Raw genomic sequence first — 25,551 nt, forward strand, 5'->3', positions numbered from 1 at the left:
GGCCAACATGGTGATACCCTGTCTCTACTGAAAATACAAAAATTAGGGGGATGTGATGGCATGCTCCTGTAGTCCTAACTATTCAGGAGGCTGAGGCAGGAGAATCGCTTGAACCAGGGGGCAGAGGTTACAGTGAGCTGAGATCGTGCCACTGCACTCCAGCCTGGCGACAGAGCAAGACTCCATCTCAAAAAAAAAAAAAAAGTTCCGCAGGTGACTGATGAGCAGTCGTGTGAGAACCAGCAAGCTAGTGTCAGGGATCTGAAGTGATTGAAAATGCCGCTTATATATTCAATCTTTGGATCACTTTGGTGAATTTTTGTATTCTGCTCTTTTATATGCCTGTAATCCCATGTTTTTTAAACCATGTGCTCTAGCCTTTCTTGCTGTTTGAGCATAACCTCAACTGGTATTGTGGTGAGCAGTTTTCTCAAGCTCCTCCCAGGCCCGGCTTTCTGATGCTCACCGAACTGTTCCGCTGCTTACCACTTGTCTGAAGCTTCCTCTTTTCGCTTTTGAACTCTTAGTAAGCATTGTTGGCTTCCTGTTTGTACTTATGTGATGTAGCTGGTACTGGGAGCACAGACATGCATCACCACACCTACCTAATTTTTAAAAACTTATAGTGGAGACACGGTCTCACTATGTTGCCTGGGCTGGTCTCAAACTCCTGAGAAATCACTAGCAGCTTTTCAAGCAGGAAAGACGATCTTAGGTGACAGTTTAGTGGCTTTGTAATTAGGCTCAGCACTTAGGAGACTATTTGCAATGTCTGCTCTCTGCCAGCTACTTTGCTGCTGGTCTGTGGAGGAAGCAGAGATGAAAACACCATCTTTGCTGTCAAGAAGTCGTCTGGTACAAGATGTATGGGTAATCATCACATGATGATAAATGCTAGTTGTTGCAAAAGTCATAAATGCTATGACGGCATATTTTTAAAATGAAGCTAGTAAATTAAAATTGAAAATTGAATGAAAGCAAGACTAAATTAGTTTACTGGGTTATCTTTAATTTACTTCTATCCTTTCCATAGAGAGTCTAGCATAGGTTTGAATGTGTCCTGACACTTCATTACTGAGTCTAACGTTCCACTTAATACATGCAAAAAGTGCGTCCATCCTTTCTACCTTTATTCACATTCCATTACTTTTATAGACTTCTTTTTTTTGCTTTCATAATTAATACTGGCAGTTGACTTTCTTTCCTAGGGCTCTTTCTTCACAAACAAATTTTTTTCTTTTTTTCTTTTTGAGACAGGGTCTCGATCTGTCACCCAGGCTGCAGTGCAGTGGGGCACTCTCAGCTCACTGCAGCCTCCTGAGTAGTTGGGACCACAGATGCAAACCACCACACCCAACTGATTTTTCAATTTTTTGTAGAGACAGGCGTCTCGCTGTGTTACCCAGGCTGGTCTCAAACTTCTGGACTCAAGCGATCCACCTTGGCCTCCCAATGTGCTGGGATTACGGGCATGACTAACCATTTAACCACAAAAAATATTTTTTTAGTTGCTTAAAAAGAGACTTTGTCATGTTGAAGGTCAGATGCTAAGTTATCAGCAGGCTCAGTCATGTCCCTCTTGATTTTTAGCTCTGGAAGAGAAGTGGCCCCAGTTCATCACCCTTCTCTAGCCCAGCCTCATCCCGCTCCCAGACACCAGAGAGGCCAGCAAAGAAAATAAGGTACTCGGCATTCTCCTGCAGTTTTCATTTGCTGCGTGGACAGATGGGGGTGAGGAAAGGTGGGAAATGAACCTGGCTCTTAGGCTTTGTGCGGCTATGACTTGGAGAATCAAAGAAACTAAGTCCCTGAGAGGGACACCGCAGCACCCACCCGAACCGCTGTCATCCCTACAGTCTTGGATACTGACTCCAGTGGCCTCTGGCTGTCGCCTCTCACTCCAGCATGAGGGATCAGGTGCAAGCACAGAGGCCATGCAGAGTGGAGAGCAGAGTCAAGTCAGTGGGCAGTTGCCTTCAGGTTCTTGGCTCTAGCTGACCCCCTGGGTGCTGGCAGTTGGCTGGAACGCCACTCCCTCAGGGATCACATGTGTGTCTAGAACTCCCAGGAACTTGGTAGGTTGTAAGTAAGGTTTGAAGATTATTGTTTTGTGCTTGTTTTAAGACAAAAGCTGTCTCCATGGCCTCTGTGAATAGCCTCCCTTCATTCTGTTGGAATTTCCTTTTGACTTTTTTTATCCTGGCATGCTGAGATCTTAAATTATGGTTGTTTTAGACATTGGCCACTTAGTAGTTAGGAGGGTGTGAGAAATTATTTAATACTTCGGCCAGGAAGTCTTTCTAGACTAAACTGTTCCTTTTCTGCCCACAGAGAAGAGGAGCTATGTCATCATTCCAGTTCCTCAACTCCATTGGCGGCGGACAAGGAGTCCCAGGGAGAAAAGGGTAGGTTGCTGAGCCAGGAGGAGGGGCTGCTGCTGCTGGTGGTGGAGGTGTTTGTGGAGGATATAGAGATTAATACCTATTGGGAAAATGTCTTGAGCATTACTATGTCTAAGGCATGCTAGATACAAGGAGAGATTTCTTCTCCTCAGAAGTTTATAGTCTGATGAGAGAGAAAGGTTATAGGTGGGTATTAACGACTGGATGGAGGTAAGCTCAGTTTGAGTCACCTGTGGGTAATCTCGGTAATGATGGCGCAGTAAGCGGTTTGTGTGCACGCCTTAATCTTGCATACACCATCCAAGCAACCAAACCAAAGAAGATCGAATCTTTTCAGAGATATCCAGTGAAAACTCAGTGTTAAATACGAAGTGGGTAGACAAAACCATCCATTTCTGGAAGACGGAAGAAAGCAAACGAGTCTTGATTTTTTTCTTTAGTTGCAGATACAACCCCAAGGAAGAAACAAAACTTGAATTCTCAGTCTACATCTGGCAGCTCTGGGCAGCGTAAGCGGAAAATTCAGCTGCTGCCTTCTCGGCGAGGGGAACAGCTGACCTTGGTATGGTCTTGTCCATCTACTTCTGCCCTCCCGGCTTAGCTCTCCTCAGTCTTAGGAACACTAAGGACAAGTTTCTTCTAGTTTTTTCTATTTTGTTTTTGTTTTTTGAGACAGCATCACTCTGTCACCCAGGCTGCAGTGCAGTGGCTCTATTTTGGCTGTTACCTCTGCCTCCTGGGTTCAAGCAGTTCTCCTGCCTCAGCCTCCCAAGTAGCTGGGATTACAGGCGCACGCTACCACGCCTGGGTGATTTTTTGTATTTTTTAGTAGAGATGGGGTTTCACCATGTTGGCCAGGTCGACCTCAAACTCCTGACCTCAAGTGATCCAGCTGGCTCAGCCTCCCAAAGGGCTGAGATTACAGACGTGAGCCACCATGCCCAGCCTTCCCTTTTTTTCTGATTGGCCTGACTTCTTTTTCTCTTTGGTAGCCTCCACCTCCCCAGCTTGGCTATTCGATCACTGCCGAGGACCTAGACTTAGAGAAGAAGGCTTCATTACAGTGGTTCAACAAGGCCTTGGAGGACAAGAGTGGTAAGGAGCACAGATCGTTGCACACTCGAGAGGTGTCAGATGTCTTGTTTTCTTTGGTTTTATTTCGGTGTTTGAAAAAATGGTTTCTCTGGGAAAATCCCAAGTAGGGTTCCATGTTTTCTTGTGCTCTTTCTCACCTGAGAAATCTGTGTTGGTCTTCACGGGACAGCAGGGACCACTGCAGTTGAGGGCAGGCAGTCCGCTGTGAGCTGTGCTGAGACCCTGCTCTCCAACAGGCATCTGGAAAGAAGTCCCAGACAAGCCAGGACTGCTTCACCTTTCTTTCTTTCTTAGATGCTGCCTCAAACTCTGTCACTGAGACCCCGCCTACCACTCAGCCTTCGTTTACTTTTACCCTGCCTGCTGCTGCAACTGCCTCACCACCCACCTCCCTCCCGGGCCCAAGCACCAACCCACTGTTAGAGAGCTTGAAGAAGATGCAGAGTCCCCCGAACCTGCCACCTTGCCCAGGTGAGCTGGAGTGGGGCCCTTGGATCCAGCCTTCTGATTAGCATCCCCTGCTTGGGTTAGAGTAAGGGCGTCATGCCCATCAGTCACTGGAGATTGCTCTGCAGGCCACACGCACCCTGACTCAACACACTGGAGTGGGCCCACATTTAACGCGCCGGAGCCTGCATCAGGGAGTGTTAGGGAAGGGGTGCTACGACACTTAGGATCTGAAGCCTGGCTCGTAGCTGCCCTGAGCCTCTCCTTCCTCATCTGTCAGATGAGAATGATCTTCCCGGTGTAGCGCCTCTGAAGTGTGAATGTGGGTGGTGTGGTCAGGATATCCTTGCCTATCAGAACCACCAGTCCAGAACAGCACTGCTTCCTTTTCCTCCAGCACTTCGAGGGCTGCTGGTGTTCCCAGCCCAGGCCTTCATGGCCCTGTGCGCTCACAGTCTTTATCAGACGGTAACCTGGGAATCATACTCCCCCTCCCTGCTCAAGGGCAGAGACTTCCCCATTCAGAGTTGCATGCTCTTCACGCTTGACAGGTGAGCTTAGTAGGCGAAAAATAAAGTATATCTGGATTCGTACGTGAACTTCAGAGTTCAGACAATTGGATTGTCTTAATCTCTACACATTAGGCCCCCATTTAGGCCCCATTTTATCCTCTTCTGTCTGATGATCTGTGTGGTAGAAATAATGAACACGTCCTTGATTTACTGTACAGGCCTGTAGTGTAGACTTAGCTGAGTTTTTTGACTAACTCTTGGATCCCAGGCTCTGTGGTAGGCGTGGGGAGGATACTGAAATACTGAATACCATCATCTTCAAAGTATTTATTCCAAATTCACATTTTCTATTCTTCTTCCAGAATCTGCTGGAGCAGCAACCACTGAGGCCCCCTCGCCTCCAAAGACGCCCAGCCTCCTGCCCCCACTGGGCTTACCACAGTCAGGGCTGCCAGGGCCCCTCCCCAGCCCCTCCTTAGACTCCAAACCCCCGACCACTTTGCTGGGGCTGATCCCTGCTCCATCCACGGTACCAGCCACTGACACCAAGTCACCTCCAACCCTTCAGGCAGAGACAGCTGCCAAACCCCAAGCCACATCTGCCCCGTCCCCTGCCCCCAAGCAAAGCTTCCTGTTTGGAACACAGAGCACCTCACCTTCCAGCCCTGCCGCCCCTGCCGCGTCTTCAGCATCTCCCATGTTCAAGCCCATTTTCATGGCCCCACCCAAGAGTGAGAAGGAAGGCCCCACACCGCCTGGCCCTTCAGTCACAGCCACAGCGCCCTCCAGCTCCTCCCTCCCCACGACCACCAGCACCACAGCCCCAACCTTCCAGCCTGTCTTTAGCAGCATGGGGCCACCTGCATCTTTGCCCTTGTCTGCTCCCTTCTTCAAGCAGACAACTACTGCCACCACTGCTCCCACCACAACTGCCCCGCTCTTCACTGGTCTGGCCACCGCCACCTCTGCCGTGGCTCCCGTCACCACCGCTAGTCCATCCGCAGACTCTGCTGTGAAGCCTGCATTTGGCTTTGGCGTAAACAGTGTGAGCAGCAGCAGTGTTAGCGCCACGACCAGCACCGCCACTGCCACCTCACAGCCTTTCCTCTTCGGGGCGCCCCAGGCCTCTGCTGCCAGCTTCACCCCGGCCATAGGCTCCATATTCCAGTTTGGCAAACCTCCTGCCCTGCCCGCAACCACCACAGTCACCACCTTTAGCCAGTCCCTGCCCACTGCCATGCCAACGGCCACCAGCAGCAGCGCTTCCAGCTTTAGTGCTTTCGGCAGCACCCTTACCACTTCCGCCCCGGCCACCAGCAGCCAGCCCACTCTGACGTTCAGTAACACAAGCACCCCCACATTCAACATTCCCTTTGGCTCAAGCGCCAAGACCCCACTCCCATCATATCCAGGAGCCAACCCCCAGCCTGCATTTGGGGCCGCTGAGGGGCAGCCGCCGGGGGCCGCCAAGCCGGCCCTTGCCCCCAACTTTGGCAGCTCTTTCACTTTTGGAAACTCTGCAGCCCCGGCCCCAGCTGCTGCACCCACACCTGCACCTGCGTCCACGATCAAGATCGTGCCTGCGCACGTGCCTACACCCATCCATCCTACCTTTGGTGGTGCCACGCACTCAGCATTTGGGTTGAAAGCCACGGCTTCGGCCTTTGGCACTCCCGCCAGCTCACAGCCCGCCTTTGGCAGCTCCACTGCTGTCTTCTCCTTCGGTGCAGCCACCAGCTCCGGCTTTGGAGCCACCACGCAGACCGCCAGCAGTGGGAGCAGCAGCTCGGTGTTCGGCAGCACAACACCATCACCCTTCACATTTGGGGGCTCGGCGGCCCCTGCTGGCAGTGGGAGCTTTGGGATCAATGTGGCCACCCCAGGCTCCAGCACCACCTCTGGAGCTTTCAGCTTCGGAGCCGGACAGAGTGGGACCACAGCCACCTCCACCCCCTTTGCAGGGGGCTTAGGTCAGAACGCCCTGGGCACCACCAGCCAGAGTACACCGTTTGCCTTCAACGTGGGCAGCACGCCTGAGAGCAAACCTGTGTTTGGAGGTAAGGAGGGGTGTGGACTTGGGCTGCCAGTCCAGACACTGAAGAGCTGTGCCTGCGCAACCTGCCTTCTCAGGGAGCTCATGATGTGGCAGTAAAGAGACGGGCATTGAATGTAGAACTAAATGAAATGACAGGGCATGATACATGTTTTGCTAACATGTAATAAGGACTGGAGGAGCTGTTGTGGATTTAGCTGGTCAAAGAAGGCCCTTCAATTGCAAGCTGAGGGTTGGGTGTAGTGGCTTACGCTTGTAATCCCAACATTTTGGGAGGCCAAGGAGGGTGGATCTTTTGAGGCCAGGAGTTCGAGACCAGCCTGGGCAACTTGGCGAAACCCTGTCTTTACTAAAAATACCAAAAAATTAGCCGGGTGTGGTGGTACCCACCTGTAATCCTGGCTACTCGGGAGGCTGAGGCACAAGAATGGTTTGAATCCAGAAGGTGGAGGTTGCAGTGAGCCAAGATCAATGTCACTGTACTCCAGCCTGGGTGACAGCAAGACTGTCTCAAAAAACAAAAAAAAGTAAGCTGAGTAAGGGTGGGGTGGGGGTGGGCACAGCACAAGTGGACATGCTTTTCACGCACAGGATGGTGCTTGCAAAAGCCCAGAGGCAGAAATATGTTTGGTATGTTCAGGAGCAGAGCAAAGGCAAGCGTGGCAGGAGGGTGAAAAGCAGAGGCAGTGGTGTGGAAGGAGGCCAAGAGGCGAGGATTGTTTGTGGCCAGGGCTAGGTGTTTGGGTCTTAAGTGTTCAGGAAAACCATTGCAGAATCAGGCAGAAGGATGCAGGGATGGTTCCTCCTGTGTGGAAGATGAATGTAGACCTCATAGGTTCTGTTTTCTTCATGAAGTAGGAGAGAGAGAGGGTCGGGATAAAGTGTATAAAAAAGGGGCCTTTTGGGCCGGGCGCGGTGGCTCAAGCCTGTAATCCCAGCACTTTGGGAGGCCAAGACGGGTGGATCACGAGGTCAGGAGATTGAGACCATCCTGGCTAACACGGTGAAACCCCGTCTCTACTAAAAATACAAAAAATTAGCCGGGCGAGGTGGCGGGCGCCTGTAGTCCCAGCTACGCGGGAAGCTAAGGCAGGAGAATGGCGCAAACCCGGGAGGCAGAGCTTGCAGTGAGCTGAGATCCGGCCACTGCACTCCAGCCTGGGTGACAGAGCGAGACTGTGTCTCAGAAAAAAAAAGAAAAGAAAAAAAAAGGGGCCTTTTGAAATAGTCATTTTGGACAGTCGGGAAAGGAACATGGTATTAAAAAGTGTAATCACTTTCCAGGCAGTTTGTGGGCTGGGAAATGATGATTGTGAAGTTAAAGTGAGGCCAGTTAGCATGATGTGTGTGTTTCCCAGCGACACTGTGGGTGTAGACCTAAGGTCAGTGGACAGCTGGTGCCACCCTGCCGTGGAGACCGCAGCAAGCAAAGCAAGAGGGGCAGCGGGTCAGTGCCCCAGTGCGGCTCAGCGGGTGCAGGAGTGGAGAGCAGATGAAGTCAGATGCAGGAGGGGTGGTGCCTGCAGGAGATTCAGGAGCCGGAGCAGTTGTGTTGACAGTGTGACCACAGGAATGGTGGCAGGGGTCAGGGAGAGGAGGTCATGGGGGTGGCAAGGTCGAGGGGCTGAGAGGACTATCAGTCAGCCTCACAGGGTGAGGTCACCACACATGGTGATGGGGGAGGAGGCCAGTGAGCCAAGGGTCCTCTGTGAATCGGGAAGTGACCTGGCATTTGACAGGTGACACAAGGACATGGCGGATTAGAATAAAGTGATGATCCGAACTTGAGTTACGGTATTTAGGGAAGGAAGAGAAGCTGTGTGGAAGCAGCATGGAAGCACAGGGAGCCTCCCCTGCCCAGGCCGGAGGCCAAGCCCTGAGAGCAGCCTTCCCTGTGGAGGGGCTGCCAGAGAGGGCATCAGGCAAGCAGCCAGAGCCAGTCAGGCCCAGGCCAGGGAGGGAGGGCACCAGGGGACATCACAAAAGATGAGGGGTGGACAGAGCAGGCTTCAGAGGGGAGGGACAGTGGCTAGGGGGAAGAGGCCTGAAGAGAGGAGGTGGCCAACCCGGGTACACTAGGAGGCAGGGACCCCAGAGTACTCCCCTCTACAGCGCTGGTCAGGAGGCCCACGAGGCAGCTGCGGGGCAGGAGGGCTTTTTCTCTGCCATGGCATGGCCATTAGCAGGTGGGAGAAGCAGGCTGAGCTGGGGCACCAGGCACGAAGACTTGGTTGTCTGGCTCAGTTGCTGATGAAGGAGTGCCCAAGGAGCAGGAATGGGGCTGAGGGCCCTGTGGGAGGTGCCCCGCAGAGTGCAGGCTCCTGCCCGGTTCCTCGCCTGCGCCCGCCCTCTGCTCACTGGCCAGCTCTCTGCAGCTCTCTGTTCTCTTCATCCCAGGCACCGCCACTCCCACCTTTGGTCAGAACACCCCTGCACCTGGAGTGGGCACATCAGGCAGCAGCCTCTCCTTTGGGGCATCCTCAGCACCTGCCCAAGGCTTTGTTGGCATTGGACCGTTTGGTAAGCAGCAAGCTGCCCTGTGGACCTGCTCCTCTGTCTGAGGAGGGTTTGGGTGGGGTGGCAGGCTCCTGGCCCTCTGAGGCCCGGTGAAGATCAGGTACAGCACAGGAAAGACAATTCGGGTTAGGAGTCCAGCATAGCCCAGGGATGGGAGTTGGATGGCAGAGATTAGAGAGGAGCCGTCCGGGGCAGAACATTGCCGTCCCATGGGAAGCCAGGTAAAAATAGATTTGTGGGCCTTGCTCTGAGACTCTCTGGGAGTTTGCATTTCAGGAGGCTCCTCCCGTACAGCGTTTCTGATGCAGCGGGGAAAGCCCTATTGAGGCACCCTGTGTGTGTTACTGGCCTAGCCTTCCAGAGGTTGGGGCCCCTAGGGCCGGAGTCTCAGGTAGCAGCTGCCCTGATGAGGTCTTGTTGAATCTTTCCAGGATCGGCGGCCCCTTCATTTTCCATTGGTGCGGGATCCAAGACCCCAGGGGCTCGACAGCGACTGCAGGCCCGAAGGCAGCACACCCGCAAAAAATAGCCTTTGTCCCCTGTCCCTGTTCCCCCAACCCCTTCCCTCAATCTGGACCTTGGCACCTGCTGGGAAGAGCCTTGGACCCTTCGAGTTGCATAAAGTAAACCTACCCCGGATCTCTGGCTTCAGCCGCCAGGGGGTAGTGGCAGCCCTGGGGCCCTTTCCCTTCTCCTGGAGGAAGCACAGGCCTCAGGGATGGGGAAGCAGGATGCGGAGGGCCAAAGCCCGGAACCTCTACTTGAACAGTTCCACTGGGGAGGCTGGAGAACTAAGGAAACACCTGTACATAGCGTCCGCTGCCCTGACTCCCGCTTAGCACGCCCTTAGGCAGGCGCCCCTTCCACCTTTCCCCAAGAGCTGTCGTCGCTGGAGGGTGCAGGGTCCAGCCCGCCTGGATCACTGGTGTGCACCTGATGGGATGTGGGAAACGGGTTATCCCTAAGGCTTGACCTTGCTTGGCTTAGCTGTGAGAAGTGGTTCTCTTCCTTTGGTCCCTTCTGGGGACTCTGTTTCCCCATTTCTTGCTGCTGTGTCCCTCACCGGTTCCTTGCAGAATTGATTCCTTTTTAAATGCCCTTGAATCTAGCTTTGCCTTGGAGACCCCAGTGGGTGCTGCTCCTGCCGTTTTCTTCCTGCCAAGCCTGAATCAATGTTTCATCTCCAACCCTCTGCCAGTTTGGCCCCTCAAAGCTTGGTGGCTCAAGACTGTTAGCCTGGCAGAGCCAGGGGTGAGATACCTCGCTCCAGGAGGGAGAAGCTCTTGGAGCAGGCAGGATGCCCACCGCTGCTTCAGCTGCCTCCTCGCCCAGCCACCCTTTGGCCCCATTGGGCCCTCGTCTGCCTCTCCAGGATTGTGTGTTTCAAGCCTTGTCCTGTGTTCCTTTGTCTGACGCTCTGTGTATTGCTCTTTGAATCGAGTTTGGAGGAAGAATTGAGTTGTATGAGTGGCGGCATGTTGGTAGTGCCGGACTTCCTGTTTCAAGTTTTCTGGGGCCTCGCTAATTGAATGTGGAAAGTAGCACCACTTGACGGCTACAAGTGCCGACTCCTGAATTTTCCAATGGTGTTCTGACTTCAAGGGCTGGCAGCCCGGGAGGATGGGGCCCGGGGGAAGCAAAGACCCTTCCCTCTGCTGTTTCTGTCCCACTTACCTGACCTCACTGGAGGCTACATCACCCAAAGTAGATGTTGGAAAACCTAAATTAACGAACCATATTTTTAAAATCCTGTTTTTCCCAAACAGGGTCCTCCTCTGCAGCCCATCCTTTCCTTCTTTCCTTCCTTCTGAAACCACATACCCCAGGCCCAAGAGCCTTGCTGCCATGCCCAACCTCTTTGGGAGAAGTATGAATGCGTGTGTCTAAATTAAAAGAAAAAAATATTTAAACATTTTTTAACAAAAATTTATTTTTGTATTTAAGCTAAATTGCCTTTTAAATTCCTTCAAGCTTGGTTCATTGAGGTGGTTAAGTATAAATGCTATTGACTAGGAATTAGCTGTATAGTTAAGTTATGCCTGTGCAAAGAAGAGGCTCAAATGCTGTCCCAGGCAGCTTTCCTGGGGGACTAGAGCTCCTTCTGGCCACGTTATATAAAATGTAATTCTTATTTTATAAATAATGTGATGTAGATGTAACCGGTGCCCCCTCCCCGTTGTGACTGAGGGTGAGTGTTCGGTGGTGGGGCTGCTCCTTCCCACCCCTCAGAACAGCTCTGATCCGTGTTCATACCCGGCTGTGTGTGCAGCTGAGGAGGGAGTGAACCTCAAGCCTAAATACCTGTTAGGATTGGAGGGTCGGGGTGGGCCCGGGCCTGGGCCTAGAAATCAAGCTTCTACCTGTACCTTATGTAAGGTAGACCCTCCTAGTGTCAGTACCTGAGCTAGTTTACCTCAGTTCCGCAGGCAGGACAGCCGGTCCGGGAACCGAGTGAGTGTGAGTGTGGGTGTGTACAGTACGCGCACTGGACAGGAGCGGGAGCTGGGACTTTCCATTACAAATAGAGACTTCATTCCTGTTGAGTCTAGTTGGAATTTTTAGTATGAATGTGAGATTTTTCTCCTGCTTATGTCATTAAGAATAAAAAACTGTGATCTACCATAGAGTACGTTCTGCATTTTATTTTATTTCTGCAGGCACTTTTCTCACCAGCAAGAACACAGCCCAAGGAAAGGACCCAATAACCTTTCAGAACCCAAATTGCTGCGTGCAGTGAGGGCCCAGGGTCCTCCACGGAGAGGACAGGCGTCTTCCTTTCCTACCAGGAAGGAGTCAGCCCGAAGCCTCTGCTATGTGCAAGGCGGTGTGCACGCACCGGCTCCGGCTTTTGGCTGTCTCTTCTTTCTCTTTGGGGCTGGGCTGGGTGTGCATTCTGGTGCTGATGCTTTGGCCTGTGAGGCTGAACTAGAGAAGTGTAGATGTCAGATGTGCCGGTGCCATCCTGCATCTCCCAAACATGCTCCCACTCACTCACCTCGGCACCTCGACCCGTTCAATTATGGCAACGAAGAAGCCACCGCTGAGCGTGGTCTCAGGGGAGGCCCGGAGGCAGTGCTCGGCACCCGGGAACGTGCTCAGGCCTCGGTGGGGCCAGGCAGGCAGGGCAGGAGCTAGCCTGCGAGGGAAACAGCCCTAGTGCTGGGTAAGACAGCAACTCACCCGTCCCCCCTCCCACGACCCTGGCGCACGCCCCGTACCTGAAGGCACCGGGGTTCTGCTGCAGCGCATCTCGCACCACATCTTCATTCTCCTCCTGGCAGAGGGAGCACGTGGAGTAGACGAGCCGCTTCAGGGAAGGGAAAGTGAGCGCGTGGCACAGGGCTCGCTGCTGGAACCCTGCCAGGGCATGCAGACGCGCCGGGCTTGGTGTGCCTGCCCCGGGCTCCTCCAGCTGTCTGCTCGGCATACCTAAGGAAAAGCGTGTCTCGGTTACACAGCTTCATAGGCTGCCTCGGTCCTGAAATCCTCACTTCACAGAGAACCTTTGCCACAGGGTCCCCAGCCCATTAAAGTGTCAGAACCAAGACCAAAACAAATGATGACTCTGGGTCTAGGCTGCTGTGGACCTACGAGTCCCTCGGCCGCGCTTTCTCCCCATCTCACCCGAGCCACTACAGGAAGGATCCAGCAGGATGTAGTGGACCTCACGGTAGCGTGGGTCTGAGGGAGAGACCGCCAGGAAGTCCTCCTCAGCCAGCTCACAGCAGGAGATGCCAGCCCGGGCCAGCAGCGTGGCCATTGATGCCAGCCGCTTGGCATCCAGGTCAAAAGCAAAGATCTTCCTAGGGCAGAGGGCAGAGCAGGGGTGAGCTGAGCACGCATGGAGCAGCTAAGGGCCTGTCACAGCCAGCCAGAATGTGCAGGTTAAGCTAGGACACACAATATCGAAGAATGTGCAGGTTAAGCCAGGACACACAATATCGAAATGGCCTACGTTTAAAGGGCCCAGGGTCGGAGGTAACTGGCCTGGGGTCTCTGTCCCAAGGGCTAAGGGATCCACATCTCACACCTGCAGTGGGGGAAGCTTAGCTTGGGCCAAATACCATTAACTGCTTTGGTGCAGCAGGAAAGAGTAAGCGGACGCCATCCTTTCAGCCTTCATTACCCACTGAAAGGCACAGAATCAAACCCCATGTCCTCCTCCCGCTCCTGACCGTGGCACTCACCCTTGGTTCTTCAGAAGAGCAGCCAAGTGACTGGTCTTATTGCCTGGGGCGGCACAGGCATCAATGACATGGGAGCCTGGCGGAGGGTTCAGCAGCATGGCTGGGAGACAGCTTGCCTGGCGGGCAGAGCACAGGGGCCGGCTGAACAGAGACCCCAGGCTAGGCCCTCCCCACACCTACACTTTCTTCTCTTTTCTGTTCCTCTTGCTTACCCTGTCCTGCAGAATGAGGTGTCCGGCCCGGTATAGTGGGTGTTCATGCAGATCTGTCTGGGCGGGAAATACCAGCAGCTCCGGCATCAAGGGGTCCAGGAGAAAATGCTTCCCCTTGAGGGCTCGTAAGTCGTCGAGGCTGCCAGGGAAGAAGAACCATTCATCATTTCCTGAATTTCTCCCTGCCAGGCCCCATTTCAACATGAAACAAATGTTACCACAGCTACTGAGAAATCAACAGGGTGATAAGCTAGAGGCTGCGGAATCCTACGGAATCCGCAGTTGAGGCAATGGCTTGTCAAGCCAGACTGATGGCTCAGGAGCCCCCTTCTCCTGTTTACCAGCAGTGGGAGCCTGGGCAAGTGATTCAATCTCAAGGCCCACTGGCATCTCTGTAAAATAGTAGGTGTGAGAATTCAATGAGCCAATATATCCAAGATACTTACTTGGCACAAATTAATAAATGCTAGCTATTCCTGTTGAAGCATAACCTTCAAGAAAGGTTACTTTACAGGGGGGTGAGACGATGCAGGGAGGTGAGAGCTGAGCTCATTCTTGATGGATGAGGAGTGTGAGGCGCTTAGGTTAAAACTACATTCACTGTACCTCAGTAAAGGAGTGCCGCCCACTCTACCTGATCCATGCAGAAATGGGCCTAGAGAGTCATGTCTCAGTTCAGAAATCTATCAAAGTGGTAGAGCTGGAATTCAAACGTAAGCAGCTGTTCTCTGCTATTCCAGCCTGGTGTCCCAGCAACATGGTAGAGGCAGAAGAAAGAGGATCTTACAAAGAGTAGGGGAAACGAAGAGGGGCAGAGGCTGCTTCTCAGAGCCACCAAAGGACAAAACGAGACAGGTGTGAGCCCAGTGCTAGTGGCATGGGACAGGGACCAGCCACTGTTGCTGGCACACTGGTGCACACAGCACCGTGGCAGATGGACCTGGAGAGAAGGCAGGAGGGACAGCACAATGGAGCCAAGAAAGGGCCTAGCATGGCTGGGCGCAGTGGCTCACGCCTGTAATCCCAGCACTTTGGGAGGCCCAGGCAGGCGGATCACCTGAAGTCAGGAGTTTGAGACCAGCCTGACCAACATGGAGAAACCCCATCTCTACTAAAAATACAAAATTAGCCAGACATGGTGCTGCATCCCTGTAATCCCAGCTACTCAGGAGGCTAAGGCAGGAGAATTGCTTGAACCTGGGAGGCAGAGGTTGCAGTGAGCCAAGATCACGCCATTGCACTCTAGCCTGGGCAACAAGAGCGAAACTCCATCTCAGAAAAGAAAGGCCTTAGCAGGGGAGTAACAGCATCAGATCTGCCTTTAGCGCTTCCTACAGTCAACCTCAAGGAGGAAAATGCAGTGAGACAGTCTGGAAGCAGAGGGACCAGTCTGGGAAGTTCTTGTGGTCATCCCAATAAGAAATGAGTGCTTAACCTAGGCAGTGTCCAAGGGGATGAAGAGAAAGGAGTAGAGGCCAGGTGCGGTGGCTCATGCCTGTAATCCCAACACTTTGGGAGGCCAAGGCGGGCAGATCACCTGAGTTCAGGAGTTTGAGACCAGCCTGGCCAACATGGTGAAACCTCATCTCTACTAAAAATACAAAAATTAGCTGGGCATAGTGGTGGGAGCCTCTAATCCCAGCTACTTGGGAGGCTGAGGCAGGAGGATCGCTTGAACCTGGTAGGCAGTGAGCCAAGATCATGCCACTGCACTCCAGCCTGGATGACAGAGTGAGACTCAGTCTTAAAAAAAGAGAGAAAGGAGTGGAGCTGAGAAAGATGCTGAAGGTGGGGGAGTAAATGATTGGAGGGAGGGGAAGGAAGTACCTAGGATGACTCAGTTTCTGGCTTGATCAAATGGGTGGATGATGGGACATGTGTTAGATTAAACTGGGGATGCACTAGGTGTAAAGTTTGAGAGGAGAGATAGCGAATGCAGCAACTGTGGCATCTGTGGTGCATTCATATGAACCTGAGGAGGGAGGGAAGTTTACACTGGGCAGTGAGAATCACCAGGTCGGAGGCAGGAGTTAAAACTAGAGAAAAAAAGTAGAGATCCAGAAAGAATGTAGGATGGGACTCCTAGGAGTTCGATGTTTAAGGGATGGGAGGAAGACAAACCTTGAAGATGAAGAAACTGCTAGAAAGGTAGGAAGAAAGCCCAGAGAGCAAAGTCACAACTATCCAGCCACTTCTCTTCCCAGTACCCCACCTCCCTAGATGAGGACAGCCAAGGCTCTAAGCACTCACCTGGAAGCCCGACCCTGATAGGAGAAACCTTGTCTCTTGAAATAATCAACTACATCATCGGAGCAGGTCTTGAGAGTATTCACACGCACAAATCGAGGCAGCTGGGAGACTAGGACGCAATGAGCAGTTTGAGTAGGCAGAAGCAAAGTTCCCCGCCTCCCCCACCCCCCACCTCCTTCCAGCTCACCTCCTCCAGGCCTGGATCCCACTTCCAACAGGTCCTCATTCCGGCTCACACCCCGATGAACCTTAAGCCGAGCCAACTCAGCCCTGAGCCTCGCCTGGTGCCGGCCCAATAGAGCCTTCCATCGGCCCCCACCACCTCGAAAGCCCTTTCCCAACAACAATTCATACACTAGCACCTGGGGATGAGGAAACAAACACGAAAACAAAAAAGCCCTAAGCATGACGCATAAATGCCTTAGAACCAACTCTAACAGAGCCCCGGCACTGGAATGGCTAACAGATTACCTGGCAGATAAAGGTGGGGTACCTCACCCAAGATCACACCAGAAATTAACTACAGAACAGGATCAGAACCTGGCATCTTGCTTCCCAGCCTTAGACCCTTTCCCCACAGATGTTCACCAGTAGACCTCCGCACCCAACTTCTTGCCAACATTACCCTTTCGTGGGTTTGGGGTTTTAACAATTGGGGTCTAGCTCTGTAGCCCAGGCTGAAGTGCAGTGGCCAGATCATAGCTCACTACAGCTTCGAACTCCTGGGCTCAAGTGATCCTCCCCCCTCAGCTTCCCGACTAGCTGGGACCACAGGTGCGTGCCGCCACGCCCGACTTCCTTACAGTCTCCGCCACTACTACTTTGTACTTCGGTTATTTAATTCTTCAAAACACTCTAAGTTTAAGCATTTTCATCCCATCTCAATTCGCTGCCCAGGGAAGGTCTGCTCATACTCATTTCAGATGAGCGACTTGCTCCAGTCCCGCAGTGCACGGCAGCAGAGCTAAGACCAGATGACAAAGCGCACACCGTCGGGGTTCACTTCCCCGCCCCGCCCCTCCGCTCACCTTGGCCAGGTGCGGCCGCAGCTTCTTCTCCGCACGGAGGAGGCCGGCGCTGGCGATCACGGCATCCAGCACGGCGGAGTAGCGCTGCGTTTCGCACACCAGCGCGTACAGCTGCTTCACGTTCTGTAAGGCGGAGGGAGACAGGCTGGGACCGGGGCTCCGCCGGCCCTCCTCGCGGGGCCCCACCTTCCGACCCCACTGGGGCCCGTCCCACCCCACCCCGGGTTCCTCACCCCACACCCCTACTTCTCGCGCCCGGGCCCGCTACCTGGAAGTTGCTGGAGTACACCAGCCCCTTGATGGAACCCTGGCGCTTCTCCACGCCTGCCAGCACGCCTGCCGCGGCAGCGTACAGCCCCATATCCCCGCGCGCCTTTACGGCTCTGTCGCAAAGCGCACCCGGCTCCGCGCACGCCCGAACTTCCGGTATCAAAGAGCACGACCTTCCGGGACCGGAAGTGCCCGTCGAAGTCCGCCTGCAAGGAGTGTGTGTGATCGCGCACCTGCCGGGGTGGGGAGTGCGACTCTGCGATCCCGTTTGGCCATTTCTTCTCTAGTTCTTCAGTCTTTGCCAATCTGATGGGCAAACAATGGGATTTTACTGCTGTTTAACTGCAGTTACTGAGGTTGAATATCTTCACATGTGTATTGGTCATTATATATATATAAATTTTTTTTGAGATAAAGAGCCTCACTCTGTCGCACAGTGTCGCGATCGGCTCACTGCAACCTCCGTCTCCTGGGTTCACGCCATTCTCCTGCCTCAGCTTCCCGAGTAGCTGAGACTACAGGCGCCCGCCACCACGCCCGGCTAATTTTTGAATTTTTGGTAGAGGGTTTCACCATGTTGGCCAGGCTGGCCTCGAACTCCTGACCTTAGGTGATCTGCCCGCCTCGGCCTCCCAAAGTTTTGGGGTTACAGGCATGAGCCCCGAACGCTGGCCATAATTATGTGTCTCTGTGTATTGTCTTATCTTCCTCTGCCATGTGTCCTCCAATGGCTGTGTTCTCAGGGAGGCTTTTTCTGTGCAATGGCAGAGAAGGTCCTAGCAACTCCAGGTCCACAATGTGGTTCACAATGCCTGCCACTCACCCTGCACCAGTGACCACATTAGTCCCAGAGCCAAGCAAGAAAACACATGGGGTATTTGGGCACCTGAAATGGGCCGGTTTGGCCAAATACAGTAAGTGATGTAGGTATGATCCAGGCCTCAAAGCCACAATAATGGTTTGTTTTTGTTTTTGTTTTTGATAAGGTCTCACTCTGTCACCCAGGCTGGAGTGCAGTGGCACCATCATAGCTCATTGCAGGCTTGAACTCCAGGGCTCAAGCGATCCTCCCACTTTACCCTCCAAGTAGCTGGGACTACAGGTGTGCACCACCACACCCAGCTAATTTTATCTTTTGTAGAGATGGGATCTCACCATGTTGCCTATGGATGGTCTCGAACTTCTGGCCTCAAGCGACCTTCCCACCTCAGCTTCCCAAAGCAGTGATTGCAGGCATGAGCCACTGTGCTCAACAAGGATTTTGTTCTTTTATCTTGAGAGAAATGGTAGTCCTCTTAAGGGTTTTAAGTCATGGAGTGCTGTGCTTACATACACTTCTTTAAAAGATCAGTCTGGCCAGGTGCAGCAGCTCACACCTGTTAATTCTAGCACTTCGGGAGGCCAAGGCAGGTGGATCATTTGAGGTCAGGAGTTCGAGACCAGCCTGGCCAACATGACAAAACCCCGTCTCTACTAAAAATACAAAGATTAGCCAGGCATGGTGGCAGACACCTGTAATCTCAGCTATTCGGGAGGCTGCGGCAGGAGAATCGTTTGAACCTGGGAGGCGGAGGTTGCAGTAAACTGAGACTGTGCCACTGCACTCCAGCCTGGGGGATACAGCGAGATTCTTTCTCCAATAAATAAATAAATAATCAGTCTGGCTACAGTGTGGGGATATAGGATGGAGGGAGCAGAGTTGAGGAAGGGGGAGACCAATGGGGGTCATGGCAGTCACCTAAAGCAAGAACTGGTAGCCTGGACTGAGTTGGTAGCAGTGGAGTTAGGTTGAAGTTGTCAGTGCGACCACTAAGTTAAATCCACAGAACTTGCTCAGGAAAAAGGACAGGTCAAGAGTAACTCATAGGTTTTCGGTTTGGGCAGTTGACACAGTGATGCTGTGTCTTTTGGTAGGACGGGGAAACCCAGGGTGGTAGAGTGGACAATGGCCACCCAGAGAGACCAGGTCCTAATTCCTAGAGCCTGGAAATGTCACCTTCTATGGAAGAGAGCTGTAGGAGTGATCAGGGGAAGGATTTGGAGAGAAGGTTATCCTGGATTATCTGGGCAGGCCCTACGTGGCATCACAAGTATCCCTATAAGAGAGAGGCAGAGAAAGGCCATGTGCAGTGGCTCACACCTGCAATCCCAGCACTTTGGGAGGCCGAGGTTGGTGGATCCCTTGAGCCCAGGAGTTCGCAACCAGCCTGGCCAACATGGTGAAACCCCATCTCTACTAAAAATACAAAAATTTGCTGGGTGTGGTGGTGCATGCCTGTAATCCCAGCTACTCAGGGGGCTGAGGCAAGGGAATTGCTTGAACCCGGGAGGCAGAAGTTGCAGTGAGCCGAGAGAGCGACATTGCACTCCAGCCTGGATGACAAGAGAGAGACTCTGTCTCAAAAAAAACAAAAACGAGAGAAGCAGAGTAAGATTGGACTGACATATACAGAAAAGGTCACATGAAGACAGAGGCAGAGATCGGAATGATGCAGCCACAGGCCAGGAAACACCAGGGCGTGGCCGCCACCACCTGAAGCTGAAGAGGAAAGGGGCAGGTTTTCCACCACAGTCTCCAGAGGGAGCGCGGCCTTGCCATCATCGTGATCTTGGATGTCTGGCCTTCAAAACCATGAGAGATTAAATTTCTGTTGTTTGAAGTCACCAAGTTTGTGGTTATTTGTTACAGTAGCCACAGGACACCACAGCCACAGGATAAATCTCAGGGATGGGGGAGTAGGAAGATCATGAGTGCAGTTTGGGACATGCCCTTGACGTCCAGGTGGAGCTGCTGAATGGCTGGAGCGCTAGTGGATGTGGCATGTAAGAGACGGGTCTCCTGGAGAGGGAACTTCTGAGTCATCCCTGTGGAAGTGATGACTGGAGCCGTGGGTGTGGAGGTGTAGACACTCAGGAGAGGAGCCTGGAGACCCTCAGACCACGAGTGGCGAGGAGGAGAGGCTGAATCCTCGAAGGAGACCAAGGAGAGGCAGGAGGAAAGTCCGGGCCGTGGGGAGGCTAAAGGCTGCTGTTTGCCCCCGCTAGCTCCCTCAGGCCCTCTTACTGGTCTGTGCACCCAGTTTGACTCCCAGTGGCCAGAGCCAGCATCTTGGTTACAGGGCTACTCTGGAGCTTCCAGAACCCACTTAGCCTATCGTATGGTGAGTCAAAGGGGTATGGGAGGCTGGGCCCAGTGGCTCACACCTGTAATCCCAGCCCTTTGGGAGGCCAAGGTGGGAGGATTGCTTGAAGCCCAGACCAGCCTGGGTAACATAGCAAGATCCCGTCTCTACTAAAAATTTAAGTATTAGCTGGGCATGGTGGCAGACATTTGTCATCCCAGCTACTCAGGAGGCTGAGGCAGGAGGATTGCTTGAGCCCACAAGGTTCAAGCCCAGGCTGCAGTGAGCTATGATTGCACCACTGCTCTCCAGCCTGGGTGACAGAGTGAGATCCTGTCTCTAAAACTAAAGACTTGAGGCTGGGCATGGTGGCTCACGCCTGTAATCCCAGCACTTTGGGAGGTCGAGGCGGGTGGATCACGAGGTCAGGAGATTGAGACCATCCTGGTTAACACGGTGAAACCCCGTCTAAAATTAGCCGGGCGTGGCGGCGGGCGCCTGTAGTCCCAGCTACTCGGGAGGCTGAGGCAGGAGAATGGCGTAAACCCGGGAGGCGGAGCTTGCAGTGAGCCGAGATCCCGCCACTGCACTCCAGACTGGGCGACTGAGCAAGACTCTGTCTCAAAAAAAAAACAAAAACAAAAACAAAAATTAGCTGGGTGTGGGGTGCATGCCTGTAATCCAAGCTACTCAGGAGGCTGAGGCAGGAGAATCACTTGAACCTGGGAGGTGTAAGTTGCAGTGAGCAGAGATCATGCCACTGCACTCCAGCCTGGGTGACAGAGCGAGACTCCATCTCAAAAAAAAAAGACAAGCATAAAGCAATATGTATGTACAGCAACTAATATTTGCAAATCATTGAAAGAGAAAGAAATAATGTCAAATTTATTATCCTTGATAGTAGTTGAAAATTCACAGTAATAAGGAAAAAGTATACATGGGACTATTTTTGCCCTCAGCTGGAAGCGTCTGCGCAGACAGCGTGGTTAGCAGGGACCATGGGGAGCTCTGTATGTCCGGTGGCTGCCGAGGCCTGGGGGCCGACGTTTACAAATACACCCCTGGCTGATGGCAAAGAGAATGGGGTCCTGTTTCCTATCATTACATGTTCCAGGGACACACAGGCCTGAAGACCTTCCTAAACAGTGGAGATACCACCTTGGGACCCAGAAGCCCGTGAGTCCCTGGTGCCCTGTGGGGTGGGCCTGTGGGCCGGCAGGACCCTGGGTGGCCCTACAGCTTGGTGGGCTGCTCAGGGCTGAGGTGGCCAGGCCCACTGGGCGGGGACAGCACCATGGGCAGCGAGTTGCTGCCCCTCTCGTGCCAGCAGGTGTCCAGGATGGGGTAGAGCTTGCCCTGGAAGTCGGCCTGGAAGGTGTAGAGCGGCCGCAGGTCATCGGGGCGGTCAGCGTCGAAGAAGGTGAGCTCGCCCTGCTCGTAGTGCAGGTAGAGCCCAATGCGGTGGGGGTGGCCGGCCACAGGCAGGGGCACCCGGGGGCAGGCAAAGGCTTCGTACACCCGGCCCTCCTTCAGGCCGATCAGCCACACACCGTGCTCGGGGGACCTGTTCAGCTTGCCCTTCCGGCTGGCTGTGCCCTTGATGACCCCCAGGCGCCAGTCGCTCTTGCTGCCCACCACCACCTCCCAGTAGTGGCGGCCGCAGGAGAAGCCGCGGCTGGCCAGGACGCAGGTGCTGTAGTCGAAGCGCTCAGGCTGGCTGGCGCGCCGCTGGGCCAGGAGCCCACACTGCACCACCGTGTTGCCCTTGGAGAGCTCCAGGAGTGGGTGGGCAGTGGCAGGGTCCAGCTTGAGAGACTCTGGGGCTGGGAGGGAGATCACAGAGGGCCTGTGAGGCAACGTGGAGGGCAGCAGACCCCGCCCACAGAGGCTGACGGAGGCCCTGAGCTCCCCAAGGAGAGGGGCTGTGTCTTCCTCATTTCTCTATCCCCAGGACCTAGAAGGGGCTGGTACAGGGCTGCTCCCTGAATGAATGAATGAATGAATGAAGTTTTACATAAGGAAGATCAATCACAGACTGATTGCATTCACCAAAGGCAAAAGCAGGGTTTATATAAAAGGGAGTGGCTTGGTGGGCTGAGGTGGCTGGAGAAAGAAATGGACACTGGGCTCAGGGATTCTGGCCCACCTGCCTGAGGCAGAGGTGCTGTAGGAAGGACCCAGAAGACACCTGTCCCATGAGCTTACAGCTCAGCCCTCAGGGTTTTCTGGAGAACCCATAACAATGCAGCTGTTGGATTTGCTAGCCTAGTCAGCCTATTCAAGGACAAACTAGCCCACCTGAGCTTTTTGCTAGCTACGAGCTGATCCGTTTATCCCAGAAATGTGAAATGTGCTGCCCCGCCCCCCGCCCTCCCCACCCCCTTCCTGCCGCCCAAGATGCTGCAAGGAAAGAAGGCCAAGGGGGAGGAGGTGGCTCTGGCCCCTGCTGGTGTGAAGAAGCAGGAGGCCAAGAAAGTGGTGAATCCCCTGTTTGAGAAAAGGCCTAAGACTTTTGGCCCTGGACAGGACTTCCAGGCCAAAAGGGACCTCGCCCGCTTTGTGCAATGGTCCCGCTCAGTCAGGGTGCAGGGGCAGACAGCCATCCTCTATAAGTGGCTGAAAGTGCCTCCCACTATTAACCAGTTCACCTGGCCCTGGACCGCCAAACAGCTATCCAGCTGCTTAAGCTGGCCCAAAGTACAGACCAGAGGCAAAGACAAGAAGCAGAGACTGTCGGTCCTGACTGAGAAGAAAGCTGCCGGCAAAGGGGACATCCCCACTAAGAGGCCACCTGTCCTTGGAGCAGGAATTAACACCGTCACCACCTTGGTGGAGAACAAGAAGGCTCAGCTGGGCCAGGCGCAATGGCTCACACCTGTAATCCCAGCACTTTGGGAGGCCAAGGCGGGCGGATCACTTGAGGCCAGGAGTTTACAAGCAGCCTGGCCAACATAATGAAAACCCATCTCTACTAAAATACGAAAATTAGCCGGGCATGGTGGCACGCGCCTGTAGTCCCAGCTACTTAGGAGGCTGAGGCAGGAGAATCCCTTGTACCTGGGAGTCGGAGGTTGCAGTGCGCTGAGATCACACCACTGCACTCCAACCTGGGCGACAGAGAGAGAGACTGTCTCAAAAAAAAAAAAAAAAAAAGGCTCAGCTGGTGGTGACTCCATGTAGCCTGGGTCCCATCAAGCTGGCTGTCTTCCTGCCTGTGCCTGTGTTGTACAATGGAGTCCCTGACAGCATCATCAAGGGGAAGGCAAGACTGGGACGTCTAATCCCCAAGAAGATCTGCACCACCGTCGCCTTCACACAGGTAAACTTGGAAGACAAAGGAGCTTTGGCTAAGCTGGTGGAAGCTGTCAGGACCAATGACAACGAAGGTGATGAGATCCGCCATCACTAGGGAGGCAGTGTCCTGGGTCCCAAGTCTGTGGCTCACATTGCCAAGCTCGAAAAGACAAAGGCTAAAGAACCTACCACTAAACTGGGTAAAGCGTACACTGCTGAGTTAAATGTACGAACAGGATTCACAGTTCACAAACTGCAATTTCTTTCCTCCTTTCCTTTCCTTTTTTTTCCTTCATTCTTTTCTTTCTTACTGATGAGGTCTCCTCTGTCGCCCAGGCTGGAGTGCAGTGGTGCGATCATAGCTCACTGCAGCCTCCCAACTGCTGGGCTCAAGCGATCCTCCTGCCTCAGCCTCCTCAGGAGCTGGGCCCACAGGCACATGATACCACACCCCACTAATTATTTTTTGTAGAGATGGCATCTCACTATGTTGCCCAGGCTGGTTTCGAACACCTGGCCTCAAGTAGTCCTCCCACCTTGGCCTCCCAAAGTGCTGGGATTGCAGGCGTGAGCCACCACGCCCAGCCCTTTCTTTTATACAAACCCTATTTTTGCTTTTGGTGGATGAAATCACTCTGTTAGCAATCTCCCTTATGTACAAAACAGCATGCTAGTAATAAAGGAATGACATGTGTTTGAGTTGTTTTCGACAGAGAGCAAGAACTAATAGGTTGGTTCAAAAGTAACTGCGATTTTTGCCATTACTTTTAAGGCCACTTGTCCTTTGAGTAGGAAGACATTTTTTAAAAGGACATCACTTTTTGTTTTGTTTTTTTTTGAGATGGAGTTTTGCTCTTGTTGCCCAGGCTGGAGTGCAATGACGCCATCTCAAGTCACTGCAACCTACGCCTCCCCGGTTCAAGTGATTCTCCTGCCTCAGGCTCCCGAGTAGCTGGGATTACAGGTGCATGCCACCATGCCCAACTCATTCTTATATTATTAGTAGAGACAGTGTTTTACCATGTTGGCCAGGCTGGACTCGAACTCCTGACCTCAGAAGATCTGTCCTCCTCAGCCTCCCAAAGTGCTGGGATTACAGGTGTGAGCCACTGTGCCCAGCCAAAAAGTATATTACTTTTAAAAGTAATGGCAAAAATCGCAATTACTTTTGTACCAACCTAATACCATTCATGAAGCACTAAACTGCAACACACGTATGTCTACATACAAACTCTGCAGCCTGGCTGGGTGGGTGCTAATAGCCCCACTTTACAGATGAGGAACCTGGGGCTCAGAAGTGACACAACTTGCCCAGCCACCAGCTAGGAAGGGATGAAGTGAGCATGAACCCAAGCTGTTCAGAAACTCAGTCCCACGTTCTCACCAGGACCCTCCGCAAACCTCCGTCTGAGTGCTCTGTAGCTTATTCTCTGATACAATCAATGAACTGCTACCCGCCCTGGGCGGCAGCCCTCAGGAAGGAGGACGGGTCAGGGCCTTACCTGGCAGAACTTTCTGGAAGAGCCTTTTCCACACAGTCAGCTTGATGTCAGCCTGGTGGAGGCCTGGCTTGAAGGAGATGGGGCTGAATGCGCCTTCCAAGGTCCGGGCCTGCGGCAGCTCTGCTCTGCAGGTGACAGTACACAGTACAAGAGAGCAATGTATCATGTGGCCCCCCCATCCCTCCATCCTATCTACGTCTGCCCAGCCAGATCCACAGCGCAGAACTGCAGTCACAATGCTCATCAATGCCCATCATCCCCTCCTCTGCACAGCCCTTCAGAGAGGACCCATCTCCTTCCGAGAAGGGCAAACGCTCTATAGCGGTGCTTCTCAGCGTGCAGGTTTGGGGACCAGCAGTGTTGGTTGGAAAATGGTCCAACCTGTTCCCAGTGGAAAGCCAATGGTCCACCTGGGAAATGGTCAGAAATGCAGGTTCTTAGACCCCATACCAGACCTGCCAATCAGAAACCAATTATCGGGGCCAAGTAATGTGTTTTTTTTTTTTTTTTTTTTTTTTGAGTCAGAGTGTCACTCTGTCACCTAGACTGGAGTGCAGTGGCATGATTTCGACTCAGTGCAGCCTCAACCTCCTGGGTTCAAGTGATCCTCCCACCTCAGCCTACCTAGCAACTGGAACTATAGGCATGAGCCACCACGCC

At 53.2% G+C, this 25,551-nt stretch overlaps 3 protein-coding genes across 5 annotated transcripts in view; 1 reads left to right on the forward strand and 2 right to left on the reverse strand.

Annotated features, from left to right (window-relative positions):
- LOC111547059 (nuclear envelope pore membrane protein POM 121C) overlaps positions 1 to 11,645 on the forward strand; it is a 27,047-nt gene extending 15,402 nt beyond the window's left edge. The window contains exons 6-13 of the mRNA XM_023218697.2: positions 1,591 to 1,682; positions 2,332 to 2,405; positions 2,843 to 2,964; positions 3,395 to 3,497; positions 3,792 to 3,968; positions 4,819 to 6,513; positions 8,907 to 9,029; positions 9,458 to 11,645. Of these exons, the coding sequence (XP_023074465.1) occupies positions 1,591 to 1,682; positions 2,332 to 2,405; positions 2,843 to 2,964; positions 3,395 to 3,497; positions 3,792 to 3,968; positions 4,819 to 6,513; positions 8,907 to 9,029; positions 9,458 to 9,555 (2,484 nt within the window). The 3' untranslated portion in view covers positions 9,556 to 11,645. The remainder of the gene's footprint in view (positions 1 to 1,590; positions 1,683 to 2,331; positions 2,406 to 2,842; positions 2,965 to 3,394; positions 3,498 to 3,791; positions 3,969 to 4,818; positions 6,514 to 8,906; positions 9,030 to 9,457) is intronic.
- On the reverse strand, positions 10,948 to 17,135 carry NSUN5 (NOP2/Sun RNA methyltransferase 5). Of its 2 annotated transcripts, none has more exons than XM_023218698.2 (10): positions 16,972 to 17,135; positions 16,704 to 16,826; positions 15,863 to 16,037; positions 15,676 to 15,784; positions 13,426 to 13,564; positions 13,214 to 13,329; positions 12,651 to 12,829; positions 12,245 to 12,455; positions 12,022 to 12,162; positions 10,948 to 11,946 (listed from the first exon to the last, which is right to left on the reverse strand). In XM_023218698.2, exons 1-10 carry the CDS (start codon positions 17,062 to 17,064, stop codon positions 11,820 to 11,822), a joined length of 1,413 nt encoding a protein of 470 aa, XP_023074466.1. In that variant the 5' UTR covers positions 17,065 to 17,135; the 3' UTR covers positions 10,948 to 11,819. The 2 variants fall into 2 exon arrangements, with proteins under 2 accessions (XP_023074466.1, XP_023074467.1); XM_023218699.2 differs by having other exon boundaries at positions 11,644 to 11,951.
- A 4,127-nt stretch (positions 17,136 to 21,262) lies between these two features.
- TRIM50 (tripartite motif containing 50) overlaps positions 21,263 to 25,551 on the reverse strand; it is an 11,730-nt gene continuing 7,441 nt past the window's right edge. For both annotated transcript variants that reach the window (XM_023218696.1, XM_023218694.1), the window contains exons 5-6: positions 24,892 to 25,016; positions 21,263 to 21,918 (exon numbers count right to left, since the gene is read on the reverse strand). In XM_023218696.1, coding sequence (XP_023074464.1) covers positions 21,329 to 21,918; positions 24,892 to 25,016 — 715 coding nt within the window. In that variant the 3' untranslated portion in view covers positions 21,263 to 21,328. The remainder of the gene's footprint in view (positions 21,919 to 24,891; positions 25,017 to 25,551) is intronic.

Source organism: Piliocolobus tephrosceles, chromosome 8 (genome assembly GCF_002776525.5).
Source record: "Piliocolobus tephrosceles isolate RC106 chromosome 8, ASM277652v3, whole genome shotgun sequence".
Lineage (NCBI taxonomy): Eukaryota > Metazoa > Chordata > Mammalia > Primates > Cercopithecidae > Piliocolobus > Piliocolobus tephrosceles.